Source organism: Furipterus horrens, unplaced genomic scaffold (genome assembly GCF_987537825.1).
Source record: "Furipterus horrens unplaced genomic scaffold, mFurHor1.1.pri manual_scaffold_7, whole genome shotgun sequence".
NCBI lineage: Eukaryota > Metazoa > Chordata > Mammalia > Chiroptera > Furipteridae > Furipterus > Furipterus horrens.
Window position 1 is genome coordinate 24,111,216 of NW_028327177.1, and position 16,692 is coordinate 24,127,907.

The 16,692-nt window shown below is 42.6% G+C and overlaps 1 protein-coding gene and 1 long non-coding RNA gene across 3 annotated transcripts; one reads left to right on the forward strand and one right to left on the reverse strand.

The window, feature by feature from the left end:
• Nucleotides 1-5,057: 5,057 nt before the first annotated feature.
• DCSTAMP (dendrocyte expressed seven transmembrane protein) lies at nt 5,058-12,329 on the reverse strand. Of its 2 annotated transcripts, XM_090282768.1 has the most exons (3): nt 11,301-12,329; nt 6,389-6,697; nt 5,058-5,335 (listed from the first exon to the last, which is right to left on the reverse strand). In XM_090282768.1, the coding sequence occupies exons 1-3, from the start codon at nt 12,327-12,329 to the stop codon at nt 5,261-5,263; spliced, it is 1,413 nt and encodes a 470-aa protein (XP_090138894.1). In that variant the 3' UTR covers nt 5,058-5,260. The 2 variants fall into 2 exon arrangements, with proteins under 2 accessions (XP_090138894.1, XP_090138895.1); XM_090282769.1 differs by lacking the exon at nt 6,389-6,697 and having other exon boundaries at nt 5,311-5,335; nt 11,503-12,329.
• LOC150004119 (uncharacterized) lies at nt 7,452-16,460 on the forward strand. Its single transcript, XR_016512271.1, has 3 exons — nt 7,452-7,509; nt 15,881-15,993; nt 16,261-16,460. It is a non-coding gene; the product is annotated as an uncharacterized LOC150004119 (long non-coding RNA).
• Nucleotides 16,461-16,692: the final 232 nt, after the last annotated feature.

Below are 16,692 nucleotides of genomic sequence, written 5' to 3' on the forward strand. Positions count from 1 at the left end.
GCCCAGAGAGATAAGAGATAAGTTGCCTAAATTGATGTCACTAATAATTAGGGGAATTAAGATTTGAATCCAGACTTCCCCATTCCAAAAAATCTGTTCTTTCTACTACATCATGTAATTTCCATATCAAGGTTAACTTCTATTTTTTTTTAAATGTTATATCTCATCCCCTAAATTGAAATAATTTAATTAAGATAAGAGTGGGTAACAAATTATGTTTGATAGTTAATCACTGGTTAAAAGTGTCTAATTTATGACACCATCCATCCTTAGTTGTGTTTTTGCTCGGGTGCTCATTTACACAAGTGTGGGAGTTGGACTGCAGAGGATGAGAACAATACAGTTTTGACAATTAGCATTTTGCATTATTGAAGAAACTTGATGGATTAATAGCTCCTTCAACATCAGCTAGAGTGGGAGTCCTGTGTATATATTCACAAAACTAATTACGTAGACACTGCATAGATGTGTTTTTTTTTTTTTTTTTTTCTTACAATAAAGCAACAATCTCTCTCCTCCAAGCCTCGCTGCAAATCTGTACAGCAGTGGTTACCACATCTGCTGAATCACCTCAAGCAGCTGCGAAGACCTGTAGAATAGAGTTCCAGGACCCTCCCTCAACTTGTTAGTCGGTATATCTGGGTTTAGGTTTCGGGATTTGTGATTTTATTTATTTTTTAACCTTCAAAAGGCAATTCTGATGATCAGCCAGTTTTGGGTAATGAGTGGATGGACATCTGCACCTTTATGCCAGTCCTTCTGTCCCCCTGTCTATCTCCTAAGCCTGCCCTCTTCCTCGGCCCCATGCTGTGGGCTGTAGCCACTTTGTTCCTTGTCTTTGCTGAATGAGGTGGGGATGGGGATACCTCAGAGGCCACACTATGTATTTCCTCAGCATCCAGTAAAGGAACGCAAACATGTTCTTCCTTAATTGTAGTTACTGTGGCTAATTATGCTTTTATTTCTGTCATTGCCTTTTTCACTTCCTATGTGCATTTGCACAAAGAGCTCAAATGACAAATTCACTCTGATTCCTTCTGATTTCTAAATATAAAGGTGAGGTTTATAGACACCCAGAATTTAGATGATAAAAGGCTATTATCCTCTGTAATCTGTTATTTATCTCCCTTTCCTACTTTTAAAAAAATGTCACTGCAAACATTAGTGATTAAAACGAAGAGACTTTGAGCCCTGAAAGTTAGGTGGTCTCAGCCACCTATTAATTTAAATCCTTCTTCCCACTGTGTGAGTGTTATATTGGCCTAATATAACAGATTTTTAAATATAAAGATGTATCCACAGTCAATCCACATTCACTGATTTTTTGTTGTTGTTGTTTTGTTTTGTTAGCCAGTTTCTCTCTCTCCTATAGTATAAGTTAAATAAAACAATTTACTTTGATGGTCTTTGTCACTATTATTGTCTTTGGGTGGGAAAGCAAGTTCTTACTCTTGTAGGATAAGTTTTTTTCTCTCTCAGGTGAACTAAGACAAAAATACATAATGTGTGAAGACATCAACATATCCCATAATATAATCAGGATTGATTAGGTTCTAACAGAGAAAGCAGTAGATATAAAATCTTATTAAAAGGAAGGAAGGAAGGAAGGAAGGAAGGAAGGAAGGAAGGAAGGAAGGAAGAAAGAAAGAAAGAAAGAAAGAAAGAAAGAAAGAAAGAAAGAAAGAAAGAAAAGAAATGACAATATATAATATCCCGAGTAGAACAATAAAAGAGATCTATGACTATGAAGTTGTCTGGAATGGCTGTATCTTAGTGTCACAGAGAAACACAAGTGACACTGAATATGGAGTTAATGAGGACATCAGAATGACACTTGAAAGGCTGACAGAATACAGCCACCAAGCTGGGATTTATGAGATAGGAAACAATGACTTTGACTATAATGCAATCTACTTTTCTAAGTCATTAAAATTAGAGGTGAAAAAGGAGGCATTATTAAATTACCTTGGGCAGTATCTTTCTGCCTCTATAAGATTAACAAAGCACATTTCACAAGAGATGTCTCAAAAAATTTAACTGATCATCCATTTAAATCTAAAGTGGATAAGCTGCAATTAAATAAGCATTTCATCTCCCAAGTTAGACTGGTCCTCATGAGCAAGTAAGTCTAAATGTTATTTTCAAGATCAAAACTTCCTTTTGTGACAGCACCTCCTTGCCAGTCTGTCCTTCTGAGGGCGCAAGCACTTCAGCATAAGACAAGCTGGCCTAACAGACAGAAACAGCAAGACATTCTCCAGAAGTCTCGCGAACTGGTCAAAGCCACAGTCTGTTGGAAACAAAAGAGATTATGCTACCTCAGAAAAGTATTTTTAATTTAAAGAAAATTAAATCAATTAAATCCCCTTTACCAACCCCTCTAGCACTCCCCTTGTAAAGAAGAGGGTAAGGTGGGCACTTGAGGCAGGCCCAGTCAGGGAGCCTGGCCATGGTTCCACATGGTACGGCCTAAAGGTCTTGCGTATTGTTTTTTCTTGCCTAAGCATCTGTCTGTCTTCCTGACCACATTGGAATCCTGCCAAAGGCAGGGACCGTGGGGAGCTGCATGGGCATCCCCAACACCTCTGTGCCCGGTTCAAATGTTTGCTGCAGACATTGTTAGGTAGATAAGTAAGTTAGTTAATTAGCAGAATTTAGAAAGGCAAAAGCATCCAATTTCTTCTAAAAATTGAGCAGTTGATCCTTTGTCAGAGTTAAGGTAGGGAAGATCCCTTATTTGTAGGAGGAATAAACACAAAATGAGACAAAAATTCACATGGTGTATCAATTTATTATTAGATAAATATGTTTGTTTAGAAAACACAATAAAACAAAGGATCACACAAATATTTAAACAAGCCAAAACTATAAATGCATTTTAACCTTCTCTGATTCTTTTTTCATTCAAAGTTATACCAATTATGTCAGCGTTTTACCAGAGTATGGACCTAAGTGATGATAATAGTTATAACTGGTAAAATTATTCCATGATTTATAAATTTGGGGAAATTCTGGGTGAAACAATATTAAAAAAATTTTCTCGAAGTTTTTGAATTTGCCAACATGCTTTCTATTCAAGGTTAGAAGGCAGGTGGTATAGATTTCCTAATATCACATAGCACATTTTATGGGACAATGAAGGGACCAGTGGTTTGAGGAACACACTTTGAGAAATACTGAATCACATGTATTCCTAATGCAGGCTTCTTCTGTCAGAGAAATTTTACCACTGAAGACCTACATCGAAAGACCTGCAGTTCTGTAGAACTTCCTGGGATGTTGGTTCTCCATCCTGGCTGCCTGGTTAGAACCACCCAGGAGAGTTAGTGCCCAGGCCCCACCCCAGGCACTTTGAGGGTGGGATTCCTAATCTGTAACTTGATATCCCCCTCAGAGGGTTGCTGTGAAACAGAAGTGAGATCATATGTGTAAAATGCTACTCAGGTGCCTGAAACAAAGTTTAGTCTTCAAAGAAGTGTTTCATTCTGCAGGCAGTGTAGAATTCCAATTAAGAAATGTTGAGCCCTTGTTGGTGTGGCTCAGTGGATTGAATGCTAGCCTGTGAACCAAAGAGTCTCTGATTAGATTCCCAGTCAGGGCACATGCCTGGGTTATGGGCCAGGTCCCTAGTTGGGGGCAAGCGAGAGACAACCCATCATTGATGTTTCTCTCTCTTTTTTTCTCCCTCCCTCCCCATCTCTCTAAAAATAAATAAATAAAATCTTTAAGAAAAATTTTTTTAAAAAGAAAAAGAAATGTTGAAGATGCACAACTAGAAGACAACTATTTAGCGGCCATGATTTTGCATCCATGGATGCTAAAATCAGAGTGGAAAGGGATGATGACAAGCAGGATATTTGCATGGTCTCAGAGTATTTCCCCTTTGAGACCATCCTTATTAATTACAAAGGAGAAACTAGTAATCTAACCCTGGGAGAACCTGACAGGTCCCCTATGAACTAATGATGAAAGGCAACCTCACCCGTAATGAGACATGTCAACACCATACGCCTCCTGTTATCACTGAGAAGAACGGCCATCACTTCTGCAGTATTCTTGCCAAAACTGCATTATCTGGGTTCACTTACATGGAGCATCAGTCAAACCCAGATCAAAGGATATTTTCCAAAACAACTGGTCGGTACTCTCCAAAATTGTCAAGATAATGAAAGAGAAAGGATAGAATGAGGAACTATCGCTGAGTGGAAGAAACTAAGGAACCATGACAACTGAATGTAATGTGTGAGCTTAGGTTGAATCAGGACCAGAAAAGGGATATTAGTGCGATGGTTGGCAAAAAATTCAACGAACTCTGTAAATTATACATTTTTCAGCGTTATTTACTTGGTTTTGGTAATGGGGCTATGGTTGTGTAAGATTTTAACATTTGGGGATGATGGATGAAGAGTAAATGGAACTCTACTATTTTGAAATCTTTTTGTAAGTGTGAAAATTTTTCAAAATAAAAGTAAAAAGAAAAAGAATGTTTTTTTATTTCTTATCCATTCTTGGACTTTAAAGATAATAAAATCAGTATTCAAGGAGGTTTTTCTCCTACCTAGATGTTTAGAGTACAGAGGAAGTAGGCCCCTGTACCATAGAGTATATATTGATACAATGAAAAAGAGGCCTAAGATGTGCATTTTAACGGACATGTCACACGATTTTGATAAATGTGGGCACTAAATCAATGTAGTTAGGAGATTTGGTAGAAGAAGAAAACAAATAGATCCAGAAAAGGAGGGGGTAGGAGCTGAGGTGGTGGTAAGAAGAAATTTGAAGCTGCTGGACATGGATTTGGGAAACAGTTCTTGAATAAGGGGGCAGAGACACAGTTATGGGGGAAGGGAATAGCTATGAGAAGGGCAGAGAGGGGACAAAAAATTAAAGATATTTTACTGGCATTACGCATGTATATTCATCTTGCTGTTTGCTTGTGAGCCTGCAGTAGAGATGTTTTGTGTGGGGGTGTTTTTTTTTTTTTCCCTGTTTTTTCTTTGAATGCTACTCCATACTGAGACTTATCCTCAAAGGAATTGGCTCTATGCTATTACATTGTGACACAGGCTAGATAGTGTCCCTCTCTTGGAAGAGAGACAACATAACCATTTACCTGGTAGCCCTTTGGCCACTCACTCAGAGCCCTGCAGGACCGTGCAGTATAGTCAGTGGTCTGATGCTGTGCGTGAAGAGTGTCCACCATCAACAGGCCCGGGAGAACTGCTGGTGGAGTGTGGCCGAGGTGCCGCGTGGGGGTCTCTCATGGATTGTCTTCAGCTGCAGTGTCCACTTGCTTCTTTCTAATCATGTTCAGGACTGGAAGCCAGAAATGACTCTGAAGAGACACAAAGGTGGATGAATGAGCACCAGAGTCATTTCAGATGCTTCTGACAGAAACTTCTCATCGTGGCTACTGGTGGCAGGCAAAACTGCACGAGACTTTCAAATGATCAGAAAAAAATTATCCTTGTGGGTAACCTTGGTCTTTCATTGTCTATGAGCTATTTTCCAACTGTGCACGTGTAGATAGCTGATAGCAACAATGCAAAGGAGTCTTGTCCAGGGACCAGCAAATAAATTTTACCCTGTAGAGTACAACTGACCCTCCCATCCACCCTTGCAGAAGAAGTCAGTTTTTCATCTATGAAGCAAATTTGTTTTAGTATTCCTGATGGCCTATATGCATGTGTACTCTGAATTGCTTTTGAATTGGTTGGAATTTTTTACTGTTTCATCCTTCATTAATAAGTCAAATAAAATCTTTGATAAACATTTATTTTATTATTATTGCTTTTCAATTACAGTTGACCTATTTTCCCCCATTGCTCCCCCAACCCAGTGATAAGCATTTATTTTATGTGTGTATGAAAGTCATGTTAACATATTAAATAAATATACATATATATTCTATATATCATGATATAGGTATTATATATATATACATATATATATGTATGTATGTATGTATGTATGTATTTTAATGCCAGAGAATGAGCAAATATTTTGGAGTTTACCAAGCTATAGTAGGTATTTACCTCTCTGTTATTTATTTATCCTTGACCTGGCAAAGTAACTCCTTATTGGACATTGTCCTTTAATAGCCATTGCAAAGAGCCTTCTCAGTAGTCCCCCTATAATATGACTAAACATACTCACTTGTAATCATTGTTTAGAGGATATCTTGTGGAATCCTCTAGACCAACACTCAAAATCACAAAGCTAGGAGCCTTAGCCATGTTTATCTGTTAACTCCCCCATCTCCATCAGTGTTCCATCTATTGTTGAGGTTGTAACCCTAATGTGATGTTGAAGAGTGCTTTCAAATTCCATTTTCCCTTCAAAGTCAAAATTTCCTTCATTACAGGTTATACCCTCCTGTTGACCCTACCTTTGTGAAGTACAGGCTCAACTGCCTTTTTACTCCTCTTGCTGGCTGCTTTGACCTTTTCTTCAGTAGCTTTGCGTGCAGGTGTTGGATGCGCTCCCTCTGCACGCTTGGGTAGAAAGATGCTGACACCAGGATTTTAAGTTGCATCAAGAAGGAGGACAACAGTCCTAGCACCACTAGTATCACAAGAATAATACTGAGAGGAACCCAGGTCTTAGACAGAAGGAGCTTTGGGTTCGGGATGCAGTTGGGTTCAAACAGAGATATATTAAAGGAGGAATCATGGATGATGTTTTGAGTTCCTTGCCCCTAAAATAAAAGAATAAAACCATCAAGATACATACCATTTTATATTCATTCCTTGTCCTTCTCACTACTGCCCTGTGACACATACCATTTGTCTTAAAATGGGCATGGGGCTTCAGCAGAAGGAACTGCTGTGGGTCTTTTCCTGGGCTGCGACTGGAGTGAAGGCAAGGAGTGAGCCTTATCTGTCCATACTGCAGTGTTTTCCAAAGCGGGTTTGTGGAAATATAGGTTTCCTTGAAAAAGGGTATCAAATAAGTTTGTCTACTCATCGCTTCTTTGGAGAGTCACAGTGCCCATGAGCCTTCTGAAGGCTCCGAGAAGAAGGCGGAGAAATCTGCTTAACTTCAACCAGCAGTTATTCTAACAAATTTGACCATATAACCCATTTTTATGGAGCACCTGCTTCTACACTGTAGGGCACATGGGACTAATGAAAGGTGGCTTTAACTCAAATGGGGGCAAAGTATCTTGGAGCATAGCCCCTTTAGACACAGTCATATGCTACCCATGAGACCACAAGGTCACAAAGGTGTAGAGACATTAAATTATGTTCTAAGTCAACATTCTAGAGCTGGTGGAGAGGGGGAGTTATTCTTAGTGCAAGAATACTAAGAATAGTATTTACTGAAGGTGGCTCTCAAATCCTATTTTTAGAGACCTCAAAATAGGACATTTTCTTATCTCTTGGATGCTCTGGAAGGGTGCATTCCTTCCTGCTTGAATGCAAGAGAACGAATCAGTTGCCCTCAGCAAACTGACGCAGAGGACAGAAGATGACATTGAGCCACCCAGCCAAGCCACCAGCAAGAGAGGTGTGTGCTGATTCAGCTCTTTCTTTTCCCTGACCTGAAAAAGTCATTTAATCTCTCATTGGATTTGTTTTCTAATTTGGTAAAACAGAAATTAATGGACCAGATCCTGCCCATGAATAAACTACTCCCAGTGTAAATTAAACACCTTGGGGATGGAGCATTAACCTTACAGACTGGAGTCCTCAGTAAGTTATTATCACCACTGCATCTTGGTGTCCCAGGGCCAAGGCTTTTCAAAAAGAACCCAACCACACCCAGAGAACACCAGACCCCTCAGATCTACCCTAATACCTATGCAGTACCTGGAAATCCCGAACCAGGGACCTCTATACAAAAGTGCAGTGAAATCTGCAATTTCCCCAGCAGTGTGGCTAAGCAATGAAAGGTATTTGTGTTGCCTCTCCTTTTCTTTCATTAAGTTAGTTTGCCTACAATTGAACAGAGAGATTTCTATCCCCAGAGCAAAGGCGTGCACTCTTTTTAATAGTTTTGAAGAAACAAACACATCGATTGAGTCAGTGATGAGAAATCCTGCAATAAGAAAGCAGTTGCTGTTAGGACTGGGGAGAAGTTATTTAGTCTAGGAATCTAACCAGGGATTTTGCAGTTGGGAGTCAGGGCTTCATAAAGACTGAGTCAATATTTTTTACAGGCTGGTGGAGGGTAATGTGGAAGATGAATGAACTCTCTCAAAATCCAGAGCAATATACTCAATTGTACGCTGATGTTTTAAAATGTGTTTACCTTTCTTAAGTAAACAATTTGCCAAGACAGTGTTGAGTAATGGACAGAGAACCTGCTCCAGCATCAGACAGTCCTGGAGAGTTAATCTAGACAAATTCTATGCACAAAGTAGGTGCTCATTGAGTAGCAACTATGGCTCTTTTTCTTACGATGCCAACCCATCCAGCTAGCTCAACTCAAGTCATTTCCTATCTTTCTTTTTTATTTAAAATACTATGGAAGTGGGAGAGAAGTACCGGCAAACCCTTGAGCTGATGCCTCTCTTCCTGCTGACTTCTTTGCAAATCTGCAGTGGTCGAGAGACCAGTAGCCTCCAAGGGCATCCTGGTGTAAGGGCAGGCCACTGCCAGTCGCGGGGAGGCTGCTGGTGGTACCGCGTCCCGAGCTCCACCGGAGAGAGTCAGAGAGGAGCTCCCTTTGCAACCTCGGCCCTATATCAGCTCCCCTGCCACTGTCCTGCTGTTGCTGTGAGTGGGTGTGGAGTCCTCCCCAACCAGGATGGGAGCCCCCTCCATGGCAGCCATCAGGGTCCAGACAGCTTTGCATCCCCATCACCCAACACCCCAAAATTTATTTGTGAGGATATTGTGGCTTCTGGGCATTTTTCAAAGGCCGAACTTAACGGTTTTTCCCTTCTGTCTGAAATGGTGAGAACTCACAAAACGGGTATGGATGTTGACTGAGAGAGAAACAAAAAGAGAAAGGAGAAGAGGGATAAGTGAGAGGGGGAGGCTAAAAATAGAACCAGGAGGCAAATGGAGGGGCAGGGGAGGACAGAGGTGCTTTAACTAGTCCCCTGCTTGCCCCCCCCCCCGCCCCCAGGACAAGTGTGTCTGAACATCTTGTTTGACTTTCACTTGAAGCACAGCTTCCATTATCCACTGTGCTCCAGATATCTACAGCAACAGGGTTCTTGTAATTAACTAAATTCTTCAGGGGACGTGGAGTGCTCAGAGTAATCAACTCTGAGGAGCAGCCCAGGGGCAGGAGGGGCAGGAGCCTGGATGACCTGCTGAGCAGGAAGAAAGGGGGCAGGAAGTGTAGATACAGCAGGAGGATCCCAGCCCAGAGGTCAAGAGAGACACAGAAAGCGGGGCTTCAGGGGGTGGGGTGGGGGTGGGGGTGGGGCGATGTGCTGGCAATCCCCTCTGAGATTTCCCCAGCTCCCAGCAAGCTATAGCAGCTTGATAAAGAGAGGGAAAGTCAGACATGAAGAAGCAGCTGTCTGGGCTGGTGCACTCTACCTCAGCATGAATGACTCTCCACCTCTCTTTCTCTCTCGGTCAAGCACGCACACACACACACACACACACACACACACACACACACACACTATACAAGCACGTGAACACACATGCACACAACACATACATGCACACATGCATTTCCCACCTGGGTCAGTTTCATAATTTCTGGGTGACAATAATAATAATAATAATAAGACAAGTATCTGACAATATCCTGACCCTCTTAAATGACCTCATAATCACAAATTTTCACAGGGACAAGTGGAAAAGGGAAAGATGGGATGCACAAGACCACGGCCTTCTCAATTGGAACACAGTTGCCAAGAGGAGTGAGCATAGAGGGGACAAAGGCAGACACCCCAAGACTCAGGAGGTACAAGCTCAGGGAGACACACTGTCTGGGCTAATGACGATTTTTGTGGCTCTACCCTATGGTGCCATTTTTGGGATGGTGGGTTTAGAACAGCGGTTCTCAATCTTGGCCGGTACATGAGAATCACTCAGGAATTTTCACAAACCCCTCACCCAGGTCTCACCCCAGTCCGGTTAGATCTGGGGGGCCAGGCCGAAGCATTGGCTTGGCTTGCCTGTTTGCTGGTTCAGCTCCCTGTGAAGACCTGCACCAGGACCACTGGTTTACAAGGTCTTTGCTTTCCAGCACCTGAGGAACCCGTTTCTTGTTGTATGATCTATGGACCACCTGCTTTGAAATCAATGAAGTGCTTATTAAAAGTGCTCCTTTGTTTAAAACAGAATCTCTGTAAATTGTTGCCTAAGGCTCTGCATTCACCCCAGGAGATTCTTAACACACTTAAGGTTGAAAGCACTGACCTAAGTTGTCTAAAAAACAGAAGTGTAGCTGGTTCTGCTTTTTCATGGCACTAGCAGCAGCTGTAGTTTTGGTTCCTTAGGAGCCCTTTTTCAAAGACCATCCTCTTAAACACTACGCTGATGCATTAGGATCCCTCCTGTTTGAGAGGGACTAGGGACTCCAGGAAAAGAAGTTCTCCTTCACAATCTACTTGCATAACAGGTCTGAGGAGAGAGGCAGTCAGGCCCTAAATGGCCTTTTAGGTTCATGCCAGGTGCCCTTGCTTGAGAATCAACTTTGCGTTCCCATCAGAGACCTCTGTTTCCACATTTCAGTGCCTGTTGACTGTAGGAGCCTGAAAAATGGGCCCCCACCAGCATAAAATTCTAATCCCTGAATCTGTAAATGTGGTTTTATTTAGGGAGGGGAAAAAGGACTTTGCAGCTGTGATTCAGTTAAGGACCTCAAGATGGAGAAATTATCCTGGTAAGCCTTACTGCAATCACATGCATCCTTTAAGAGGGAGAAGGTGCTGTGAAGACAGGAACAAAGATGGGGTGATGCAGCCTCAAGCCAAGTAATGCCAACAGCCATCAGAAGCTGGAAGAAACAAAGGGTGGATCCTTCCTTCGAGTCCGAAGGGAGTGCGTCTCTGCCGACACCACCTTGATTTCCTCCTAGCAACACTGATTTCAGATTTCTTGACCCCAGAACTATGAGAGAATAAGTTTCTGCTGTTTTAAGCCACACTCTTTGTGGTAATCTGTTACAGCAGCCTTGGGAATCTATCACAGTGACAAACATTCTCAGAACGATATCCTCTAACATAGGGACCTCAATCTAGCCAACATCTGATGGGCTCCGATACGTGCGAGGCACTGCGCCAGGCCCCAGAGACCCTTGTGGTAAGACACTACCCTGCCTTGGGAAGTTCATGATCTTTTGCAAACAGCCAGGATACACCCCAACAAGTGCCTGCGAGCGCCTACCTCCCTGTGCAGTTTCAAGTGAACCTCCAGTGCTGGAAAGCTTTGAAAATGTCTGCTCACTGAGAAAATGAGCCGATACAGCAGAAAATCGATGGCGGCAAACAGCACCCAGATGTAGAGATGGGTAAGTATGGGGAGGAAAAACAGCCCCAGGTTCTTCCTTTCTTTAGGAGTCAGCCGAAAAGACGGGATGACCACGTACTTCTTCCTTTCCTTCTTATTCAACGGGAGGACACAGGGTCTCTGTTGATGCCTCTCCCTTTCATCAAACTCAACAAATTGTCTGGTGATGTAGATGTTTTCAAACTTCCAACCACGAGGGTCCAAAAATCGCTTCATGAAGAGGCCAGTGCTGAGCAGCACCAGCAAAAGCCCTGCGAGAGCAAGTAGCTTCTGTCCCAGGGAGGACAGCATCTCTGTTGTGGTCACCATGTGGTACAAGACCCCCAGGACTTCGCCTTTGGTGTCATTTAGCTGTGCCTCCAGGGCTTGGCTGGGACTGAAAAGAGAGACTGCCAGGGTCTGGTTCCAAGAAATAAGATCATCAAATAGACTCAGGTGAGTGGCAAGGCCATAAATCCACTGAATTGCTTCAATATACCTTTTCAAAAGTGGCAAATGTATGGAAAAGCTCTTTGCCCTCAGGTTGCAAGTCATACTGTCCAGGAGACCCTTAAAATTGTGAAAGATATTTTCCACGTGTCCAAAGATGACTGTCCCTGTGCCAGCTGCAATCAAAGCATTCCTGCCTTCACGCAGGCCACAGGAGAGGAAGAAGAGGAGAATGAAACATCTCACATGCTTGGAGCAGCACAGAAGAACACACATGATCGCCCAGGAGGAGATGAAGACCACAGACGGGGACAGAAGCCAGGAGAAGGCCACCAAGAGGAGGACCACTGAAATCAAAGCAACAAAACAGCAAACTCCCAAATGTTGGATAAAGTCCATCCATCTAGAGCTTCTTGGAGACATATATGTTCCCCAAAGACTTAAGAAGATATCACTGCCTGAGTTCCAGACCCCCATGCTCCCTGTGTCCCTGGAAATGAGAAAGAGACGAGGGTCAGATATTGCTTTTGAATGTCCTTCATCACATTGTAAAGGGCATGGTAGTATATTCTTTGCAATTACCCTTCTTGGTCTCCACATCCCTTTGCAATTGACTTTCCAGTTTCTTCTCCTCCAATCAATAAGCGAGAGAAATAGACTTCCAGCCAAGATGGAGGCCTAGACTGACACACAACTAAGAAGGAATACAATTACCTGAAAACTAGAGAAAACCAGAAGTTCCAGAAAATTGAGCTGCATGGAAGTCCAACAAAGAAAGATATAAAGAAGAAATACTCATCCAGACAGGTAGGAGGGGCGGAGCTGGGGCAGAAAGGACACAATGTGGTGGTGGCAGCCATGGCAGTAGTGGCAGCAGCAGGTTGGCAGAAAGCGCAACCATTTAAAAAAGTTGAGAGGGACACCTGGGGAGCACTCCGAGCACCAGACCAGACTGCATAGCTCATGGTTCCAGCACCAGGGAAAATCAAACCTTATTGCTTCTGACTGTGCAAACCAGTGGGGGTTGGGGCGGAGGCAGAAACTGCCGGTCTCTCATCAGAGTCTGCTTGTTTAAAGGGCCCCCATGGTCCTAGAGCATCGGAAGACACACCGACTCTGGGAACAATGGCCAAGGCAACAGCTAGAGGGGTGCCAGTCCCATACAACAGTGGAAGAAGTGCCTGGAAAAGGGGTGAGTGCTGAGCAAACAGCATTTTTCCCTCTCTGACCCCTCCCCCATACACAGTTACACAACATGGTGAAACGGGTTGTCCTGTACTGATGAATATCTAAGGCTCCGCCCCTTACAACATAACAGGAGTGACAGCTTTACCTAAGACACAGAGGCAAAAAAAACACAGGAGCCAGTCAAGATGAGGAGACAGAGACATATGGCCCAAAAGGTGGGACGAATCAAGGTTTCAGTGAGAGAACTAAGCGACAAGGAGATAGCCAACCTCACAGACGCAGGGTTCAAAACACTAGTCATAAAGATGTTCACAGGCTTGACAGATATGCTTAAGTATGGCAGACACATAAGGGAAGAAGTGAAAGCTATGCTAAATGAAACAAAGGCAGATACACACAAAACCAATGGTGAAGGGAAGGAAACCGGGGTTCAAATTAATGATTTGGAACATAAGGAAGAAAAAAACAGTCAACCAGTACAAAATGAAGAAACAAGAATTGAAAAAAATGAGAGACTTAGGAACCCTCTGGAACAACTTTAAACATGCCAACATCCAAATCATATGGTGCAAGAAGAAGAGGAAGGGCAAGAAATCAAAAGCTTATGTGAAAAAAATGATTAAGGAAAACTTCCCAAATTTGGCAAAGGAAATAGAAATACAAGTTCAGAAAGCACAGAGTCCCAAACAAGCTAGACCCAAAAAGGACCACACCAAGACACATCATAATTAAAGTGCCAAAGTTTAAAGATAAAGAAAGAATCTTAAAAGTAACAAGAGAAAAGCAGAGAGTTGCCTACAAAGGGGTGCCTATAAGCCTATCAGCTGATTTATCAAAAGGAAGTTTGCAGGCAAGAAGGGACTGGCAAGAAGTATTCAATGTGATGAAAAGCAAGGACCTACAACCAAGAGCACTCTATCTAGCAAAGCTATCATTTAGAATGGAAAGACAGATGAAGTGCTTCCCAGACAAGGTAAAGCTAAAGGAGTTCATCATCACCAAGCCACTATTGCCTGAAATGTTAAAGGGACTTATTTTAAAAAGAGAAGACCAAAACTATGAACATTAAAATGACAACAAACTCACAACTATCAACAACTGAATCTAAAAAATAAAAACAATATCAAACTGAGCAAACCAGAATAGGAACAGAATCATAGGTATGGGGATCATTTTGAGGGTTATCAGCTGGGAGGAGGAAGGAGGAGAATGAGTGAAGAGGTGAGGGGATTAAGAAGTACAAATAGGTAGTTACAGAATAGCCAATGGGATGTAAAGTACAGTATAGGAAATGGAGTAGCCAAAGAACTTATACACATGACCCATGGGCATGAACAATGATGTGAGGTTGGCCTGATGGAGTGTGGGGTGCTGCATGGAGGAAGGCAAAGGGAGAAAATTTGGGGACTACTGTAATAGCACAATCAATAAATTTTAAAATTTAAATAAGTAAATAAAGTGGGTCCAGACAGCCGTGTTCCTTCTGCAGGCTCTATTGGAAAATCCATTTCCTTGCGTTTTTTCCCCTCCTCCTAGAGGCTGTCTGCATTCCTTGCCACAGGAACCCTCATCCATCTCAAAGCTAACAATGTTGCATCTTCTTTTTTTCTCTGATCTCTGCTTCCATCCCTGTATTTTTTTCTCTATGATTCTAATTCTCCTGTCTCCCTTTCATAAAGACCTCTGTGATTATATGGGCCCATGCAGATAATTCAGGAAAATCTCCCATCTCAAGATCCTTAACCTAAACACATAAGTAAAGTTCATTTTACCATAAAAGGTAATGTTTTCACAGATTCTGGGTGTTCAGACTTGGCCCTCATTGGGATGGGGGTCATTATTCAACTTGCCATACACAGATAAGGCTGCTAGGTAACAAGGGACACATGACAAGTCTATTATATCAACTCAGCCAATAGCCAGCTAGATGCCAGATTGTAAAGAGGCCATCCTAGACCAGCCAGTCCTTAGCCAGCCACCATCTGATCACAGATACTTGTTCAATAACAAATGTTTATTTATTTTAAGCCACGGATTCTGTGCTGCTTTGTTAGCCATCGATTGTTACCTGGTAAGAGCAGCAAAACTGTATTATGGGTCTTAAAGTTTGAAACAAATTCTAGGCTGATGGATAGGCTGAAATTTCAATGAACTGCATTACGTAAAATCACTTTTTGATAGTCATCCATTTTCTTGTGCTCTAATTTTACAGACCAGAGAACTTATCAAGGGCACCTGAGCTTAAATGTGGCATTGGCTTGAGGCCACCGTATCTCTGTTCTGTAGCCACTAGGTCTTCCCTTTCCTGCTCCTACCCTATGAACACAGTTCTCTCCTGAGACTCTTACAAGGGAAGCCAGAATATTTTATCACTGAGTTAATTATCTTTTCTTTTTCTCCAAATCTGGCATAATTGAAACAAAGTCCTATGAGGCTGCTACCACCCTGTCAGTCATGGAGATTTAGGTCTGTGATGAACTTGGGTTCATTTGGAACAATATAATATTAATTTGAGATGTTTCTTTTAAAATTAATTAATTGATTAATTAGTTTGTTTATTTATTTTTAGAGAGAGGGGAAAGGAGAGAGGAAGAGAAACATCACTATGTGGTTGCCTCTCACTCGCGCCCCCTACTGGGGACCTGATGTGCAACCTAGTCATGTGCCCTGACTGGGAATAGAACCACCGATACTTGGAATCGCCACAGCAGCCAGGGCAAGATCTTTCTTGATTGACATAAAAATATCTAATGAGCATTATACCATATGAATGGGATTTCAATGAAGACATTGATCAATTTTAAAACACTTTCAAATAAATGTCTTTTCACATCAATTAGGATGGTGCTGGGTTTATGGAATATCTCAATACTGTCCAAGCCAGTGACTTACATCGGGAGTGTGAGAGAGATGTCCAGGCATTGGCTAGAGGGCATGAACCGAGCCACCTCGGGTAAGGAAATGATTCTTCATTTGTATTCAGGGGGAATGTGGTTAATGAAGAGCAGAAATGAGCTGGGCAAACAGGCAGGTTAGAAACAAATCTGTGGAAAGTTCTTCAGCCATAATATAGAGGGCTTGCTGCTCCTGTCATGTAATCTGAATAGAAGTGCTCAACACAGAAAGGAGATAGAAATTGTGTTGAAGATAGGTCATTACCATACAGGACTGCCTTATCAGAGATTCAAGATGCTCTAAGGGAATGTTCTTATTTTATCAGGAGGAAAGGGAATTGGAACGGTCATGAGAACGGGGACCAGCAAAAGCACACAGTTCTCCCACATGCCCCGCAGGCTTGCTTCCTTTCCGAACTGGAGGTTGGTTTGAAGGTCGGCAGTGTTCCCACGCATCTGCCCCAGTCCTGGACCGCTCTGACTCCGGAACTCACTGATGGGTCCCTGTGCTCCTGCCCCTTCCCCACCGTGGCCAGCCCAAGTGACAGCTGCTTCTCTGGACACACAGGAGGACTTCAGCGCTCAGCGGTGAGCTGAGGGCAGGGGCGGGACAACCAGCCCCAGAGCAGGTTGGGAGGTGCTGCCTGTCTTCCAACCTGTGTTCTCATTTGCTTTCTTTTTCATGGCTTTGGATTTGACCTCAAACTATTATCTGATTAACTGACACAATAATGGGTATCAATTGCCTATTGTGTCCT

Excerpts from the sequence above, each read along its gene's own strand:
- DCSTAMP (XM_090282768.1), bottom strand. The coding sequence starts at position 12,329 with ATGGGGGTCTGGAACTCAGGCAGTGATATCTTCTTAAGTCTTTGGGGA. Across the intron at positions 6,698-11,300 it reads ACTTGAAACTGCACAGGGAG|GGGCAAGGAACTCAAAACAT; the intron begins GTAGGCGCTCGC and ends CTTTTATTTTAG. Across the intron at positions 5,336-6,388 it reads TGAGCCTGTACTTCACAAAG|AGTCATTTCTGGCTTCCAGT; the intron begins GTAGGGTCAACA and ends GTGTCTCTTCAG.